This window comes from Thermobia domestica, chromosome 11 (assembly GCF_964235325.1).
Source record: "Thermobia domestica chromosome 11, izTheDome1.hap1.1, whole genome shotgun sequence".
NCBI classification, from domain to species: Eukaryota; Metazoa; Arthropoda; class Insecta; order Zygentoma; family Lepismatidae; genus Thermobia; species Thermobia domestica.
The window spans coordinates 255,219,974-255,236,578 of record NC_137464.1 but is presented as its reverse complement, the minus strand read 5'-3'; the positions used below and the strand labels follow the sequence as shown (position 1 = coordinate 255,236,578).

The 16,605-nt window shown below is 37.2% G+C and overlaps 1 protein-coding gene across 1 annotated transcript in view; it reads right to left on the bottom strand.

The window, feature by feature from the left end:
- Window positions 1–16,605, bottom strand: part of Cht7 (chitinase 7) — a 301,019-nt gene that overhangs the window by 20,356 nt on the left and 264,058 nt on the right. The window contains exons 9-10 of the mRNA XM_081732086.1: window positions 1,682–1,917; window positions 388–542 (exon numbers count right to left, since the gene is read on the bottom strand). Of these exons, the coding sequence (XP_081588212.1) occupies window positions 388–542; window positions 1,682–1,917 (391 nt within the window). The remainder of the gene's footprint in view (window positions 1–387; window positions 543–1,681; window positions 1,918–16,605) is intronic.

Here is a 16,605-nt window from a genome sequence, read left to right as displayed (position 1 = left end):
TTCATAAACATTGTACGTAATTTAATATGGACTGTTTTACTATTGTAGTCTCAGTCCTATTAAATAGAATGTAACATTTCTTTCTGATCTTGAGTTTTTTTTCACTCGTTCTGGTATCATTGATTCAGATTGACGTACTCAAACAGGAGAGTTTGAGTTTGTCTATTGTAATTTTATTTTTCTTCGTAATAATATTTCTGTTAGAGACAATAAATACATAAATAAATAACAACATTTTATTTTTCTGTTTCACCAAGATTTAGATTCTTTTTAATGAAACCGTTTTGTATTCATGTGAACATATTAATTATAAAATCACACACAGTAAATAGAAATTTAAGAAATATTTTCATAATAAATTGATTTTGTTATTTGTAAGATACAAACCGTGGATACTCCCAGTCGACATCCAATCCGTTAAATTTGTGCTCCCTGAGAAATTCAATGGCTTCGTATACGAACTGATTCATACGGAAAACATTGGATGTGAGTTCTTTGAAGGGTGTTGAGCCGAAAGCCCAGCCGCCAATAGCCAACAGAATCTGAAATATGAAAATTGAGAATCATAAAACATATCACCATACATCTTGCACATTGTAGCATCCTTCACATAGATTTGACACATTCACTAAACTAGTTGATTCTGCATTGAAAAGTTTTGATAGAAGCTACAGAAAATAGGAACAATATAAGATTCTCTCATTTAATTCTTCCAATACTTCTTCACACTCACATTTCGGGAGCTTCCATTGTTCTTAATCGTCCTTTCCTAACACTTCCATGACTTCCGACAACGTTACCTTACGTTTAACATATATCTCAATAAAAAATCATCACAAGGCCGAGGTGATTCAGTTGTAAAGAGTGTGGGCTCTCTGGTCCGATCCCAGCTGTCGCCAAGTGGGTTTTGCGATGGACAAACACCGTGTGCATGTGTTATCCCGTTCCCTCCCACTTTCGTCATTCCACCATTTTGTTCACGATCCTCCCTTAGCCTGAGAGCATAACCGTGGAACTCCACCCTCCAAAAAATCTCTGTTTCAAATCAGATCTCTTGTTTTCAGGTGTTCTAGAATTGATCGACCTGTTCTATCATTTGTTTTCGACTCGTGACTTTTTTTTTTTTTTGCTTTATGACAATGTTCGGGTTTACTTGACAGGAATAAAACCCATCAGTTATTGGCCAAATTCATAATGATACACTACCCTATTGCACACTAAAAGCCACAACACTGACCGTAATCTCAAAACATGCCTCAACATTTTTTTTTTTCAAAACCTGAATTTTCGACCCCAAAGACTTCTGAAATGGTCTGTGCGTTTATCCCTATTTGTTATTGTAATATTTTCTTGCTACATGAAAAACAATCAAAACGTTACACCGCCCTATAATAAACCAAGGTTGCAATGCAATTGTATCTAATATATTACAATATTTTTTATATAGACCTTATTTTTGGCCTCAATGTTACATATATGCCCAATTGCACGTATTCTTTGTTTTCCTTTCAGATGTTTTTGTTTCACGACATGTCTTGGTTCATTTGGCAGCAAAATTCATCGATTTTTGACGAACAAAATCATACTAACCATATCGTACAATACAGGTCACAACCCTATCATGATTTAATGCTTTTCAAACAGGATAAAGTATAATGAAATGTATTTTGTTGAATCTTACCTTAAGGTTGGGGTTCTTTTCTCTAAGCTCCATCACCCTTTCGTACATTCCTTTGTCGTACGCTGTGCCTACATCCTTCTCATCAGCAGCTGTCAGGCGGTGGTTCTTCAGCGTGGCGAAGGCGTAGATGATGTGAGTGCAGAGTAATGGATCCACATCTTCTGGAGTGAATTTACCTAAGCCAGGGCGCTTCTGGGACCAACTGGTCATATAACACAAGACCTGGGCTTCTCTCTCTGCAAAAAATTACAAATATATATTTATTTTAGATTATAGCATTCATACCAAAAATAAATTAATAAATTCTGGCAGTCAACAAAAAGGATCAAGTTTCATTTCGTTCGGTTAGTGAAAAGATCAAGCACTAGAAGTTTCAATTTAGTCCAGTTAAGTGAAAGAATCAAGCACTAGAAGTTTAAATTTCGCCCGGTAAGTGAAAAGATCAAGCACTAGAAAGTTTAAATTTCGTACAGTAAGTGAAAATATCAAGCACTAGAACGTTTCAATTTTGTCCGGTGACAGGATCAAGCACTAGAAGATTCAATTTCGTCCAGGAAGTGAAAGAAACAAGCACTAGAAGGTTTCAATTTCGTCCTGGAAGTGAAAGAATCAAGCACTAGAAGATTTCAGTTTCGTCCAGGAAGTGAAACAATCAAGCACTAGAGGCTTCAATTTCGTCCAGGAAGTAAAAGAATCAAGCACTAGAAGATTTCAATTTTGACCGGTAAGTGAAAGGATCAAGCACTAGAAGATTCAGTTTCGTCCGGTATGTGAAAGGTTCAAGCGCTAGAAAGTTTCAATTTCGAATGGTAAGTAAAAGGATCAAGCACTAGAACTTACAATTTCGTGGAGTAACGGGATGTAAGTCACCATTACTTGTTAAACTGTTAACGGAATGATTTCATTAATGAATTCGTCCGAGATAATCCTCCTATCTTTCTATTGAAAAAAAAAAATTCAACAAATGCTATCTATTAGAGACTTATCGTGTGGAGTAAGGGGCACCCAGTCGTCGAATGTAGTAACATTATAAATAAGTCCTTCGTGTGTAACACTAATAAATTAACAGTCTTTCGGAGCTCTTTTGAAGTAGCTGGAAACAAGGCTTATACGGGAAAAGGAGTGGGTTTCATTTCACATTATAAAGGTTAATTTATACATAGTGCGCAGTGCTCATGCCATTCTTCTACAATGCTTCATCCGAGCCGCGACTTCCGTGTCGTGCCACTACTCTCTGGTCAACTTCGTGTTGCTTCGTGTGCTCCGAAGAAAGCCGAAGGATCGCAGCCAACGTGCCATGACGACCGAACTGATTTTCCTTCAAGGCGGCCTGCCGGGGCACAGCATGGGAACGGCATAGCTTGTACAGTATTAATTACGAAAGACAATCCAACGAATTTTCAAAGTCAACGCCTGAAAAGAAGCTTTTTGGTCTACGCCACGCACGGCTAGAAATGTATTACCACTTTCGGTTTTAATGCTAATTGAGAAAATATCACATCATATGGACCAAATTCTTTTACGTTGTGTACCCGTGAACGAGTGACACTCCTACTTGTTTTTTTTTTTTTGTTTTTTTTTTAAATTTGTGTTGGGTCGTCTATTAAAATCACTTTTTACCTCAGGATAAAACATTGCTTAGGATTGAACTTAGAGGGAACAATGGAAAATGCTTTTACAAATGCTCATAACGAGTTAATTCATCATTTAGCTTACATATGACTATTATATGACCGCAAGTTTCTTTCCTCAAATTAAGAAGCTTCTATGGCTTACTGCGGTTCTCGGTAGCGTTATCCACCATATGAGACGAGAAAGAAGGTTATCTCGTCTCGGAAATTTTGAAGAAGACTCATCTCGTCTCGATTATCGAATGATTCTTTCTCGTTTCCTTTTGTTTTGTAAATTTATGTTTTTTTTTTTAATGCTCTAGTTTTTTCCTTTTCTTAATTTCACCTAGAAGCTATCAGAATCTTTTCGCATCACGAGAAGTCCACGAAGAAAATTGTTGATTGATATAACAACACTTAAATCATATTTCTTATTGGAAATCATGGGCGTCTCTGGCGGGGGGACGAGGGGGACGCGTCCCCTCAATATTTTGAAGTACAAAATATTCAATATTCTATTCAATTTAATTTATTTATTAACGACAGAATAACATATAAATAATATTATTTACATTTATTTGGAATATGATATTCAGGCTCTGAAACGATTATAACAGACTTTTTGATATGTTTCAGGGGGTCCGTGAAGGTAAGCAGAAAGGTAACAAATGGAATCGAAGATAATAAACAGGTTGGGCTAGGTAGTATCATTTAAATTATTTTTTTTATGTCCCTCCCAAATTTTACATGCCAGAGACGCCAGTGTTGGAAATCATTGAAAACATTGGAAAACATTGTGTATCTTTAAACGTTGATAAATATTCTTCATTGTGTTTGTACAATTACTTCCTCAATTTATAGTTTTTGCACATGAGCCACATAACACTATAGTAATGTTTGAGATATGACTTTTGGTGAATTACAGGGAGGACGGTAGCTCAGTAGTGGATCGCTTAGCTCTGGTGTGTGGGGTCCCTGGTTCGGTCACCGGCCAAGTAAGTGGACAACATCCTGTCCATGGGTTTCCTGAGGGTACTCCCGTTTCTTTCCACTTTTACATTCCACCAACTTTTCCATCATAATTTATTTGCCTTAGTCATCGTCTCCTTTGCCCTAAAGAGTATAATCATGGAATGTTACGGGGCCGCGGTGGCTCAGTGGTAGAGCGTTTACCTCAGGCGCATGGGGTCCTTGGTTCGATACCAGCTCGCGCCAAATGAGCTTTGTAGTGGACAAACACCGTGTGCATGAGTTTTCCTCAGGGTTCTTCCGCTTCCTCCCACTTTATTTATTCCACTATTTCATTTATTTATCATCATCACCGTCTGCTTTAGCCTAGCCGGCATAAACATGGGACGTAAAACAAAGATTTCATTTCATTTTGAATATGTGACATATAATGAATCTGATGAGATCAGCTACTGTTGTTTTTAAGCAAGCGTTTTATCCACATATCCTATAACCTTTCAAGTGATAATATAGTGTAGTATGCCATACACACATGCAGACAGACAAGCGGTCTCAGTCAATGAACCCATACATCATCAAAGCAGGTCAACGTGGGCCTAGAGGCTATGTAGAAACTAACCATACAGTCCAGGATATGAGGTAGCAGAAAATAGCCTTACTTTGGCAACAGACGTAAGTGCAGGTTTCCTGCTTTCTCTCTCCTATATACAGTATATATATAGCATACAGTGTACACAACATATATAACAGACACTATCATATTACATACAATATTTCTTCAGTTTTCATATGTTTTGTAACGTTTATTAGCAGTCATTTGTTTTAGGTAAATGCCAGCGTATAGATCTGTATATTTTGAATAATGTTAACACAGTGCAGCGATTTAAAAAAGAAGAAGAAGAAGAAGAAGAGAGAAATATTGCAAGAAATGATGCCTGTAATACATTTTTTATAAACAAGCATGATTACGCCATTCGTATACAAAGTACATACTCAAATTAAGCGTTTAAATATATATAAATCACCAAAGGGAGAAGATGTATGATGGTGAATTGTCCAGAACAAGTGAAAGTAGTAATTTTCCTAAATAATTTGTAATTTTATCTCGTTCCCACTTTCACTTTCACTAGTCGAAGGGGACTATGAGAAGAAAGGTTAAGCATATAATGTATGAAAAAAAGAAAATGAATGAATGGGCATGAAATAAAGACGCGAGAAAGAAAGTGTGAATTTAAACGCCTACACAAGGTTTAATATAAAATGAACTAAAAAAAATGTTGCAAACTTACATTCACATACGCACACACACACACAAAAAAAAAAAGAAAGAAAAATGGGCAAAAAAGAGCAGCGAAGAAAATTATGCATCTATATTTTAATGTTTCTCATAAACATTTTAACCTAAAACCACTATAATTTCTTCATGAAGTGACACGAATCATGTGAAACATGTGTGATTTCTTAAATAACATACAATGTTATGATTAAAGTAGAAAACAGAAAGTTAATTTGCATGCTACAATCCGAGAATGTAAACACCCGAGTAAATATTCATCTGAGTTTCCTCCAGGTTAAATAGCAAGATTTGATTCGTTGGTCGGAATGGAGTTTAGCGACCCTTTCAGCATCGAGGCTATACGAGACATGGACCTACAGCCTAACGTGAAATCGGAATCACATGCGTTCTCTCTAGGAATGGAACCTGGGTGTCCTATCCCAAATATTTCAGCTTTTTATTAAACTCTTTCTTACTCTTCTTTAACTCTCTTACTCTTATTTAACCCTTTCTTGCTTTTATTTAACTCTTTCTTACTCTTATTTAACTCTTTCTTACTCTTATTTAACTCTTTCTTGTTCTTATTTAATTCTCTAGCTCTTATTTAATTCTTTCTTACTCTATTTAACTCCTTCTTACTCTTATTTAACTCTTTCTCACCCTTATTTAACTCTTTCTCATTCTTATTTGACTCGTTCTTACTCTTATTTAACTCTTTCTCACTCTTATTTAACTCTTTCTCATTCTTATTTAACTCGTTCTTACTCTTATTTAACTCTTTCTCACTCACATTTAACTCTCCTGCTTTTACTTAACTCTTTCTTGCTCTTATGTACCTCTTTCTTGCTCTTATTTAACTCTTGCTTACTTTTATTATCTCTCTCTTACCTTTATTAACTCTTATTTTCTTATTAAACTCTTTCTTACTCTTATTAACTCCTTTTTACCTTTATTAACTCTTATTTTACTCACATTTAACTCTTTCTTATATTTATTGTCTTGATCTTACATTTTGGATTACTACTAGACACGATAAGGACACGAACAAAGAAACTGAGGACAGCTAAAGAACGCTCATGCTCTTCAGTGAAACTTGAATTTACGATGGATTTTTCCTCAGAGTCGTCGGCCTAAGGCCTTAAATCGTTCGCTTACACCGTGCTACTCAGCCACGAGGAGCTTTGCTATGTGGTTAGAGTTTAGTTTGCCCTCGGTGCGGAATTCCCAACTTCAATTTCTGTCGAGAACTCCCTCTTGTCTATATGGGTAGCATAGGTGCCTTTGGCTTGAGAGCTCGATTCCTGGCGGGAGCTCATGTGGTTCGGAACCCACATTAAGCTGTAGTCGACGCCTCATATAGCCTCGGTGCTGAATGAGACGCTAATCTCCAATTTAACCAATAACGATCCAACCAACTGCCGTTCAAGGGTGTATGATTTCGGATCTATCATTAAATTGTATGTCTATGTTTCGTATAATTTTGAGTGCTATAAGGGAATATCTTGCCAAGTTAAAGATCGGCAATATCTTGGAAGGAATTGAAACTTTAAAAAGAAGAAAATATTAAAATGAAATATTTCAGTTTAACGTCTCACGTTTATGTCCTTTAGGCTAAGGGAGACGATGATTAAGGCAAGTGAATGATAATGGAAGAATTGGTGGAATAAAAATGTGAGAGAAAACCGGAGTACCCTAAAAAAATCACGGACGCGATGTTCCCTACAAACTTACTTGGAAGGGAATCGAAGCAGGGACCCTATACACCAAAGGTAAGCGCTCTACCACTGAGCCACCGTGCTTTCAAAAAAGAAAATAGTAAAAAATAACAAGGAGTTTGAGACGACCTATCGCTAATGGTACGATACTTATGATGACGGTGATGAAGATGAGTGATATCGAGAGATGCACTGATTCCACGAAAAGGGTGGTGATGCCATGTATCGATATTCGGAGAACGCCATACTAATTGGTTAGAGAGGGAGAGTATTATGTTATTTATGGATATATGATCCTCTAGACATCTCATATCTATTTCAGGGTGTTTATCGGTCACGAAAGTCATGTAAAAGTCACGAAATCAAAAAACGGTCATGAAAGTAAAGAAAAATCAGAAAACTTAGCTTTTGCGTCGTCACGATTTTTTTGTTATTTGTATAAATATAAGTATAGACTGGAAGCTTTTGTTCTATAAAACGTCAAAATTCACTACTAAAAATGTCTATGGTCGGCAGTAGACGTTACCAAATCGTAAGCAAAGCACCCTTCTATTACATGCATGAAAATTTGGCCCAATTCGCAACCAAATTCGCTCTTGAGAATGTTACTAAATTTTATAGTTTGGAAAAGAAAAATTCACGAAACTTCATTTTGGAATTTTAGTAGACACCCTGTAATTAGATAAGACAATTTTGAAATAAAAATACTTCAAGCAAAAAGTTCTTCTCTAATTTGATGCTTGATTACAGAAGTCAGCCGGCCACATCAGGGTCGGATTTAGGAGGGGTGCACAGGTGCACGTGCACCCTCCCCCCTTTCGTTGTAAATATACATTATCTAAAATGAGAAGCTAGGAGTGAAAATAGCAACACTTTCGGAAACTTTCTACCATTATTTTTCTATTTGGGGCTTAAGAGAAAGCAGTGTTTTGCAAAAGCAATAGTTTAAATCGATTTTGTAAAGGTTGAAGGAAAATGATTCACCAAGCAAACCAATATAACATTTGTCAAGTATGGAAGAAAACAAAAAACTGGAGGAGAGAGCAACATTTTGTGCTGCATAGCACTTGCGACCCTCTTTAAAATACGGTATCCTCCGTTCTATGGATCAGCGTTGTTAGGGGTAAAGAATATTGTCACATGTCAATTTGAAGAGTTTCAGTGTGATTGGTTATTTTGGGAATTATTGGTGCACCCCCCCTCAGACAATCATGGATCCGACACCGGGCGACATAGCTGTATCTTCAGAAATAAAATGAAATTTCTAGACTTACGTTACACGTTTATGGTTATTTAGGTTAAAGAAGGCAGATGATTTATCAAAATAAATGATAATGAATAAATTGATGGAATGAGAATGTGGAAGAAAACGGAAAAACCTCGGTAAAACCCATGGACACGGTGTTGTGCACCACTAATTGACAACGGCCTGGGATCGAACCAGAGACTTCTTGCACCAGAGGTGAGCGTTCTACTACCGAGTCACCATGCCCCCTATAAATTCTAATTTGCCAGCCTTACACGCACCTTGTTACCAAAAATGTACTATTCCAGAAAAGGAATGTTAATCTTATTTCACATTCGTTATTAAATAGAATTTTTGAGGGGCATCACAAAGGGGTGACAATGCTGCCCATTCTCCTGAATTCCCGGCGGGATAATCCTCCCTGAATGTTCCGTTGATTTTTGAGTTTAACGTCCCGTTCATTAGCGAGGCTATATGAGACGTGAACCTACGGATTAACGTGGAATCCGAGCCACGTGAGCTCCGACGGGAATCGAACCCGGGTCTCCCACGCCAAAGGCGCGTACGCTAACCGCTTACCCACGAAGAAGCTCTTCACCTCCCTGGATGTATCTAAATACTCGTAATTATATAGGCGGCACGGTGGCTCACTGGTAGAGCACCTATCTCTGGTGCGTAGAGTCCCTGGTTCAATCCCCCGACAAGTAAGTTTGTTTTGGACTACGTCGTGTCCGTGGGTTTTCTCAAGATACTCCAGTTTCATCCCACATTCGCATTCCATCAATTGTTACATCATCATTCACTTGCTTTAATTATGTCTCCCTTAGCCTAACGGACATAATCGTGGGATGTTAAACTAAAAGAGAAGACTTTCGTAATGTTATCAGAATCAAAAACTGATGCCATGAATTTCAAACATTCAGTATAGCCTAATGCGAAAGAACTCAATTTGTTTAATCACAATATTGAAAAAAAAAAAAAAACTCTTCTCCGCAGAATAGAAAGATAACAGAAAAGGTTTGAAAACCTGTATCATAAGTGATAATGGAAAAGAAAGTATTTACCATTATGTAATGTTTCTTACATTCACTTTTTTACACAATGAAGTGACGTAAACTTTTTTCTCTCTCTCCAGCAAGGCTAATTAAAAGTAGCCCTTTCATTTTTGTATTACAGAGGTAAGAACTCGCACTGCGCCTTCTCATGTTAGTGAGTAAACGTATCAAGATCTAGTTCAATGACCCTTGCATCAGCGGATTTGTTGGTGAAACGTAAAATGATTGATTGGAATCTAATATCTCTGTTTCGTCACTGAGTCTAAATAACAGGGTATTTGCAACATAAAGTATGATCCGAATCGCATGAGTCCACTCCAAAGATCGAAGCCAGTCAAAGTACATAAAATGAGGTTACGATAGAATGAGGATTTTTCATTGAATCCGGAGACACTTTTTAAACTTCAGTCGTAATAATAGTCAAATAGGAAGTTTGTTGTCAGATAAGAAATGCAGAGCTCTTATTAAGGTGGATCACCACCCAGATGTCAGTACATATTTTAGCTCGTTCCCTTAACTACTGCACAATGAAACGTTATATATTATAAATATTGTACTATAAGATAGAGTTATGTTTCAGCTACACCACAAGACACTGATTCATTTGAATGTACCTTCTGATATCGAGAAAAATAACAAATAAAATAATATTTGATTCGTTTTACAAAGAGCACACAAGATAGCACTTACTGTTAGATCTTAGTAGAAGTGCTCAGTTTTATGAAATGTTTATTTGTATATGTAAAGTATTTTAAAGTAACGATCTTATTACGAAATAGATATATTGCTTGACCGTTTTCCGTGTTATGGTTCACATTTTATTTATATATTAATTTACATTTAAGAAAATAGATTTTGAGAAGAAATTTGACGAGAATGCCATAATGCATTGTTGCCAAATTTATACATTTGCTGTGGTAGTCACAATAATAGAATTCCTGGATCGTAGCGTTCCACTTCGAGAAGCTGCGAATTGCGGTAAGGGTCGAAAACTAACTTCTCCAGTGAGTATCCAAGCAGAATTCCATGATTACTTCCTTTATTATCTGGCATCAGTAAACACTGGCAACGCCGCACTATTCAAGCAGCATTTAGCATAGCACCGAAAAAAACCTAGTGATCACCTTAAACGCTTGTAGGGACATGGGTTTAGAAGTAAATGCAGAGAAAACTAAATACAAGGAAGTATATCAGGATCATAATACAGCAAATTATGGATACGTTAAAATATCAAATATTACTTTTAATAAAGTGGATACTTTCAAATATCTAGGATCAATATTAACAGACGAGAACCGTATTCACGAAGAAATTAATGTCGACTAAAAGCAGGGAATTCGTGTTACTATTCGGTTCAAAATCTCTTGTCGCCGCGAATTCTGTCGAGGAATTTGAAACTTAAAATATATAAAACGATAATCATGTCTGCTGTTTTGTATGGTTGCGAAACGTGATCGCTTATTCTGAGGGAAGAACGTAGACTGAAAGTATTTGAGAACAAGACCCTGAGACGAATATTCGGACCCAAGAGGAACGGGAATGGGAAATGGTGGAAATGTCATAACAAGGAACTGAATAATTTATACCGTTTGCCAAACATTGTTAGGGTCATCAAGTCTAGTTGGCTCAGGTGAGCTTGTCATGTAGCTGAAATACAAGAAAGTAGGAACGCTTTCAAGATTTTAACTGGAAGGCCAATCAGAAAACGACCATTAGGAAGAACTAGTCTCAGATGAGAGAACAATATAAAGGTGAATCTCACAGAAATAGGAATACAAAGTAGAAACTGGATTCAGTTGGCAAAGGATAGAAGTCAGTGGAGAGCTTTTGTCAATGCGGCATCCAACCTTCGGGTCCCATAAGTAATAGAGTTAGTTAGTTACGAAGTTTGCCGATATGTTACTACGGTAATATACGAAAACGATTTCTGGTACAGTATCCATGCCTTTTGGTGTGCGGTGTCATGGATACGATTCCCGGTAGAATAAACTTTGAAATCTGAACTCAAAACGGTGGTTCGGATTCCATCTTAAACTGTAGCTCCACGTCCCACACAGCCTTGGTGTTGAAATGGACACAAAATACTAATCCAATTATTAAAACAACGGATTTTGTCCAGTAAACCCACGGACTGTCTTCAAGAAACCAGATCCTCTGGTAACCTTAGCATAGAAGGCAGGAGTGGATTAACCACTTTGATATTCCCCGATAATGACAGCCTTCGAGTGCACTTCATGTTCCTGTGGTGCTGTGTAGAAGGGGTCAAATGGGACTTCCTTTTCATATACGCACGTACACTACACTTACACCTCTCCTCTTTGTACATTTACTCGTTCATACGTACATCCACTTCATATTTTACAGTTTTCTTTTCTTTTTTTAAAAAAAATTAATACATTTCTCACCTTTTCTCCTCCTTTTTAGTCTTGTTGAGCTGGATACTTAGTTCTCTTTCAGTATCTGAAGTCTCCCGATTTTGACCTTTTTTTTTAATTTTGACGTTTTCTTTTCCTGATTGTGACCTTTAATTTAGAACAATTTAGTTTTCATTTCAAAAATCCTCCTTGTGAGGTATACACAAGACAATTTTCTATTTGTAGCCTACATGAGTTGCGTTCGAAGCACTTATTTAACCATTAGTGGTTTTGGAGGAGGAGGATCTTTCATAACCTTTAATAGGAAATGAAAGCTATTTTAACATATGGACTGCCACAATAGAAAAAACAAATCCTTGAAAGCAAATATTTTATTATGAAAATAGAATACTTTCGAAAATGAAATAGTCCTAAGGAAGATTTTTCAGGTATCGAGTGCAGGATTTTGCCTACTCATCAAATAACACCTATGTTACAGCATGCAACGTGAGTTGCTTAAATGCCACATGACTCCCAAGATAAAGATAAATGAAATGAAACCTTTGAGTTTAACGTCCCACGATTATGCCCTTTAGGATAAGGGGGACGATGATTAAGGCAAGTGAATGATGATTTAAGAATTGGTGGAATGAAGAAATAGGAGGAAACCCCGAATAAACTCATGAACACGATGTCTATAACTCATGAACTCATGAACACAAACTTACTTGGTCAGAGCTCGAAACAGGGACCCAAGGCACCAGAAGTAAGCACTGTAATACTGACAAAGATAAAGAGAGACGTTTGAGGCAGTGGCGGTTCTCAGGGAAATCACATCAGTAAAATTTAATATTTTATCACTTCAAACTAAGGAGAGAAAACTTAGCTAACATACTCATTCTTGTACACATTTGGTAAGTATTTTTCTCTCAGTTAAAGCGATAAAAGGTTAACTTTTACTGATTTGACTTCCCTGAGGAGCCGCGATTGGTATGAGTTATACATGATTTACGAGGCTCCGAACCTCTGGTGAATGGGGTCTCTGGTTCAATTCCCGGCCAAGTAAGTTTTTGGTGGATAACATCGTGTTCGTGTGTTTTCTCGGGGTACTCCCGTTTCCTTCCACATTCTCATTCCACCAATTCTTCCATTATCATTCACTTGCCTGCTTCGTCCGTCTCCCTTAGCCTAAAGAGCATATTCACGGGTTGAAAGATTTTTACCAAATGTGAGTGTGGAAAAGAATGAAGAGAATTAACTGGGTGGAGCGGAAAATGAATAAGAGTATTAGAAATAATGGGCGGAAAAGAACAATTTTAGATATTATTAAGAAGAGGAAGAGAAAGTGTTTGGGACATTGGATAAGAAGGAACTGGATCGTGAGGGACGAGTTAGAAGGTATGGTGGCAGGAAAGAGAGGAATGGGGCCAGGGCCGTAACTTGTGGGGGCAGGGGTGCAACTGCCCTCCCAGGGAAGCTCCCCACCGTCTTACTTCATATACGATAGGAACATGAAATTATAAATGAAGTATCAAACAGGTTCACTACTTTACATAAACAAAACAGCATACAAAGGCAAATAAAACAAAAATGAGTCTTTGGCTCATTTCAGTAAAACATGTCTACTATTAGGAGTCCTAGAAATAATATTTATTCGTATGGCTTTGAGATTTGTCAATGTTGTCCCCTAAATTAATTTGCCATGTATGGAACGGGCCCAAGGACGTAAGTAATGGCCCCGCAGACCTTGCCATGCGGAAGGGCCCACAGGCTCCGGGGGCCCATAAAGTGTAAGATGGAAAGAAGGGGCCCAAGAATTAGAAAAACAACTTTTTCTAGGGGTCCAAATATGCGTATTAATGTTTACCCCCATGCAAAGGAGACTACCATGAACGTACGCTATCAAAACGGAGAAATCGTACGTGGTGACGAAGAGGTTAGCGGAAGACAGTAGCGCATGGAAGCTTTTCTGTTGCAGTAAGTGACCTACCAATAATGGAAGAATACCTGTGATGATAATAACAGGTTAAACTAGGGTGAGTTAAAAGAACACACAATTGATGTGTTAATACAAGTCTAATATTATTTACTACGTTCGTTGCTGACGTTAATCATAGACCTGTCCCAAAGTACTAATTTGTTGTTGTTGTTGTTTTATTGTATTGCTTTTAGGTTGTTTTAGAAGTGTATATTGATTTCGTAACACACATATGCATGTATAATGTGGTTCATTAAAGGACACCGAGAGGTGACCGCCGCATATCCCGTCCCCATGTGGTAAGAATATTGGTATTTAAAAAAATGATGGCCATGAAGCACAAGATGCCAATCGACATCCACTACATATACGAAACAGCATCAGACGCCGATTGCCGTCTTCTGCAGCGGAGTGTTTTCAAAAGGAAAATTCAGTATTCCAGTGAAACACAAAGGAAGCAGAAGGGGAGGGGAGTTAAATCAAGATTTCCAGCTTCCGTAGCTGCATCAAAAAGCTTATTAGTAAAACATTTACAAATCGCAAAGTAATATAGAACAAATATGTCTAGTTTAGTCTTTATGCGTGTTGTGTAGAAAAAAAGAAAAGAAACAAACACCGATAACCAAGTCTTGATCTTCCTAACCTAATCCTGAAAAATAAAATGAAATCTTTCAGTTTAACGTCCCTCGTATATGCCTTTTAGGCTAAGGGAAAAGATGGTTAAGGCACAAGAATGATCATGGAAGAATTGGTGGAATGAGAAATTGCACTGAAAAAATCCGTTATTCAGACAGCGGAATGATGTACAAATATACGGAATCCATATGTTTACTATGGAAATCTGTACGGACCATACGTTATCCGTATGCTGCATATGTACTGCTTTTTCCCACTTATATGTTATATCAAGCAACTGCAGGATGTCTGACATTTAACAGTCTTCTATATATTAAATACGTATACATATCTTACATACGTCAGATATATGTTATATACGTGCATCTGATTGTGAGAACCTGACCGCCTCTACACAGTCATACGGAAAGTACGTACAGATGGAACATTAATACGAACAGTATTATAAAACATATGTTTTCAGTAGGGATGCGCACGAGACAAGATTTGTGGCTGTCTCGTCTCGAAAATGTGCTGTAAAAGTGTTGTCTCGACTCGAAAAACGTATATTTTTATATTGGAAGAGCTGTGTCTCGACTCGAATTTTCTCAGGAAACTTTTGTCTCGACTCGACTCGTGCGCATCCCTAGTTTTCAGCTATACGTTTGCTGCAGGATTTTATATATAGTCGTACTTTAAGTCGAAAAACTACAGGATTTACGCATGTAACCTGCGCTTTTACGTACGGCACATACGTTCTTTTCTTTTTTTTAGGAGGAAACGTGAGTGAGTGAGTACCCTGAGAAAACCCACGGACACGATGTTGTCCACCACAGACTTACTTGGCCGGAGAATGGTCGCGGCCGTGGCCTGGACGAGATATGGCACAGGCACCCTATGTGTAAATCAGCCTTTAGAGGCCGTGCAATTAAACGTATCCGGACAAAATTTTAAACTTAAGGTTTCTTATATAAGATTTACCACGACGTGGGACATTTAGAATTTTCTTTTTACTCCTAAAAACAGTCTACTGGAAAGATTTTTGAAAATTCGATTTTCTCAAATATGACTAAGGATTTTGTTTATTTTTCATGAATCAATATTTTATTAGCAACTCTATAACTTAAAGTAGTCACTTTTATGAGAAACTGGTTAGGACATTATTCTCCAAAATGAGTGTAGTAATTTTCTTCATGTTTACAAGTAAATGTTTCATTACAACTCTAAAATATAACATAAGTATTTTTATGAAAATATTTACAACAGCTGGTTCCTTTGAGGGGTGAGTTCCTTTTTTCACAACTTTCTCTAAAATAACTTATTCGAAATATTGCAAGGTCCCACGTGATTCCAACACAACGCGCTGGCTGTAAAACAAAAATCAGACGACATCGTCAATCATCGTCGACGGTCGGCAAGTGACAAAGATTCAAGCAGTCAGCAACATTTCTGGATAAAAGGAAGCGAAACACCCGAGAACAGTGGTCGAAGTGAGGCGGTATGCGGTGGTATGCCATACCGCCTCTGGTTTTTAAATAATGAAGACATACCGCCTCTGCTTTTTGGATGATCAAGACATACCATCACTGGAAAGTGGATGCTAATGTACCTTTAATAAATCCATTTTTACACATAGTAGTTGACGAAGAGCTTTGCACGTCAAAGATTTTATTTCTTATGTAGATATAATTTCTAAGTTGACAAGATCAAAAAATGTTCACATTTTTTTGTATCTTTTGTTTTCAAAATAAGGTGTCTGTAAAGAAGTTCACACCTTCCTCCTATGTAAGAACTCGTGTTGGTTGTAGATAAGGGTCACATGACAGAAAGGAATGAATCATGGGCCCAATCCAAACAAAATCCAGTGTAATTGAGGCGACTTGTTTAAACTGAAATTACAAAGTATTGTTGTAAATTTGCCGGTACTTCTTTTGTGTCTACAATGAAGTTCTCCCATGGTTTTCAGTCGTTGTATAAATAGAAATGTAATCTTTTAGGCAACATACCCTCACTGTATTTCAACATTTAGATAGCCGGTATGTCGAGTCAAAATCGTTAAAAAAAAAAAAAAAAAAAAAAACCTTTGCTTTTTTTCCACTTTGAACA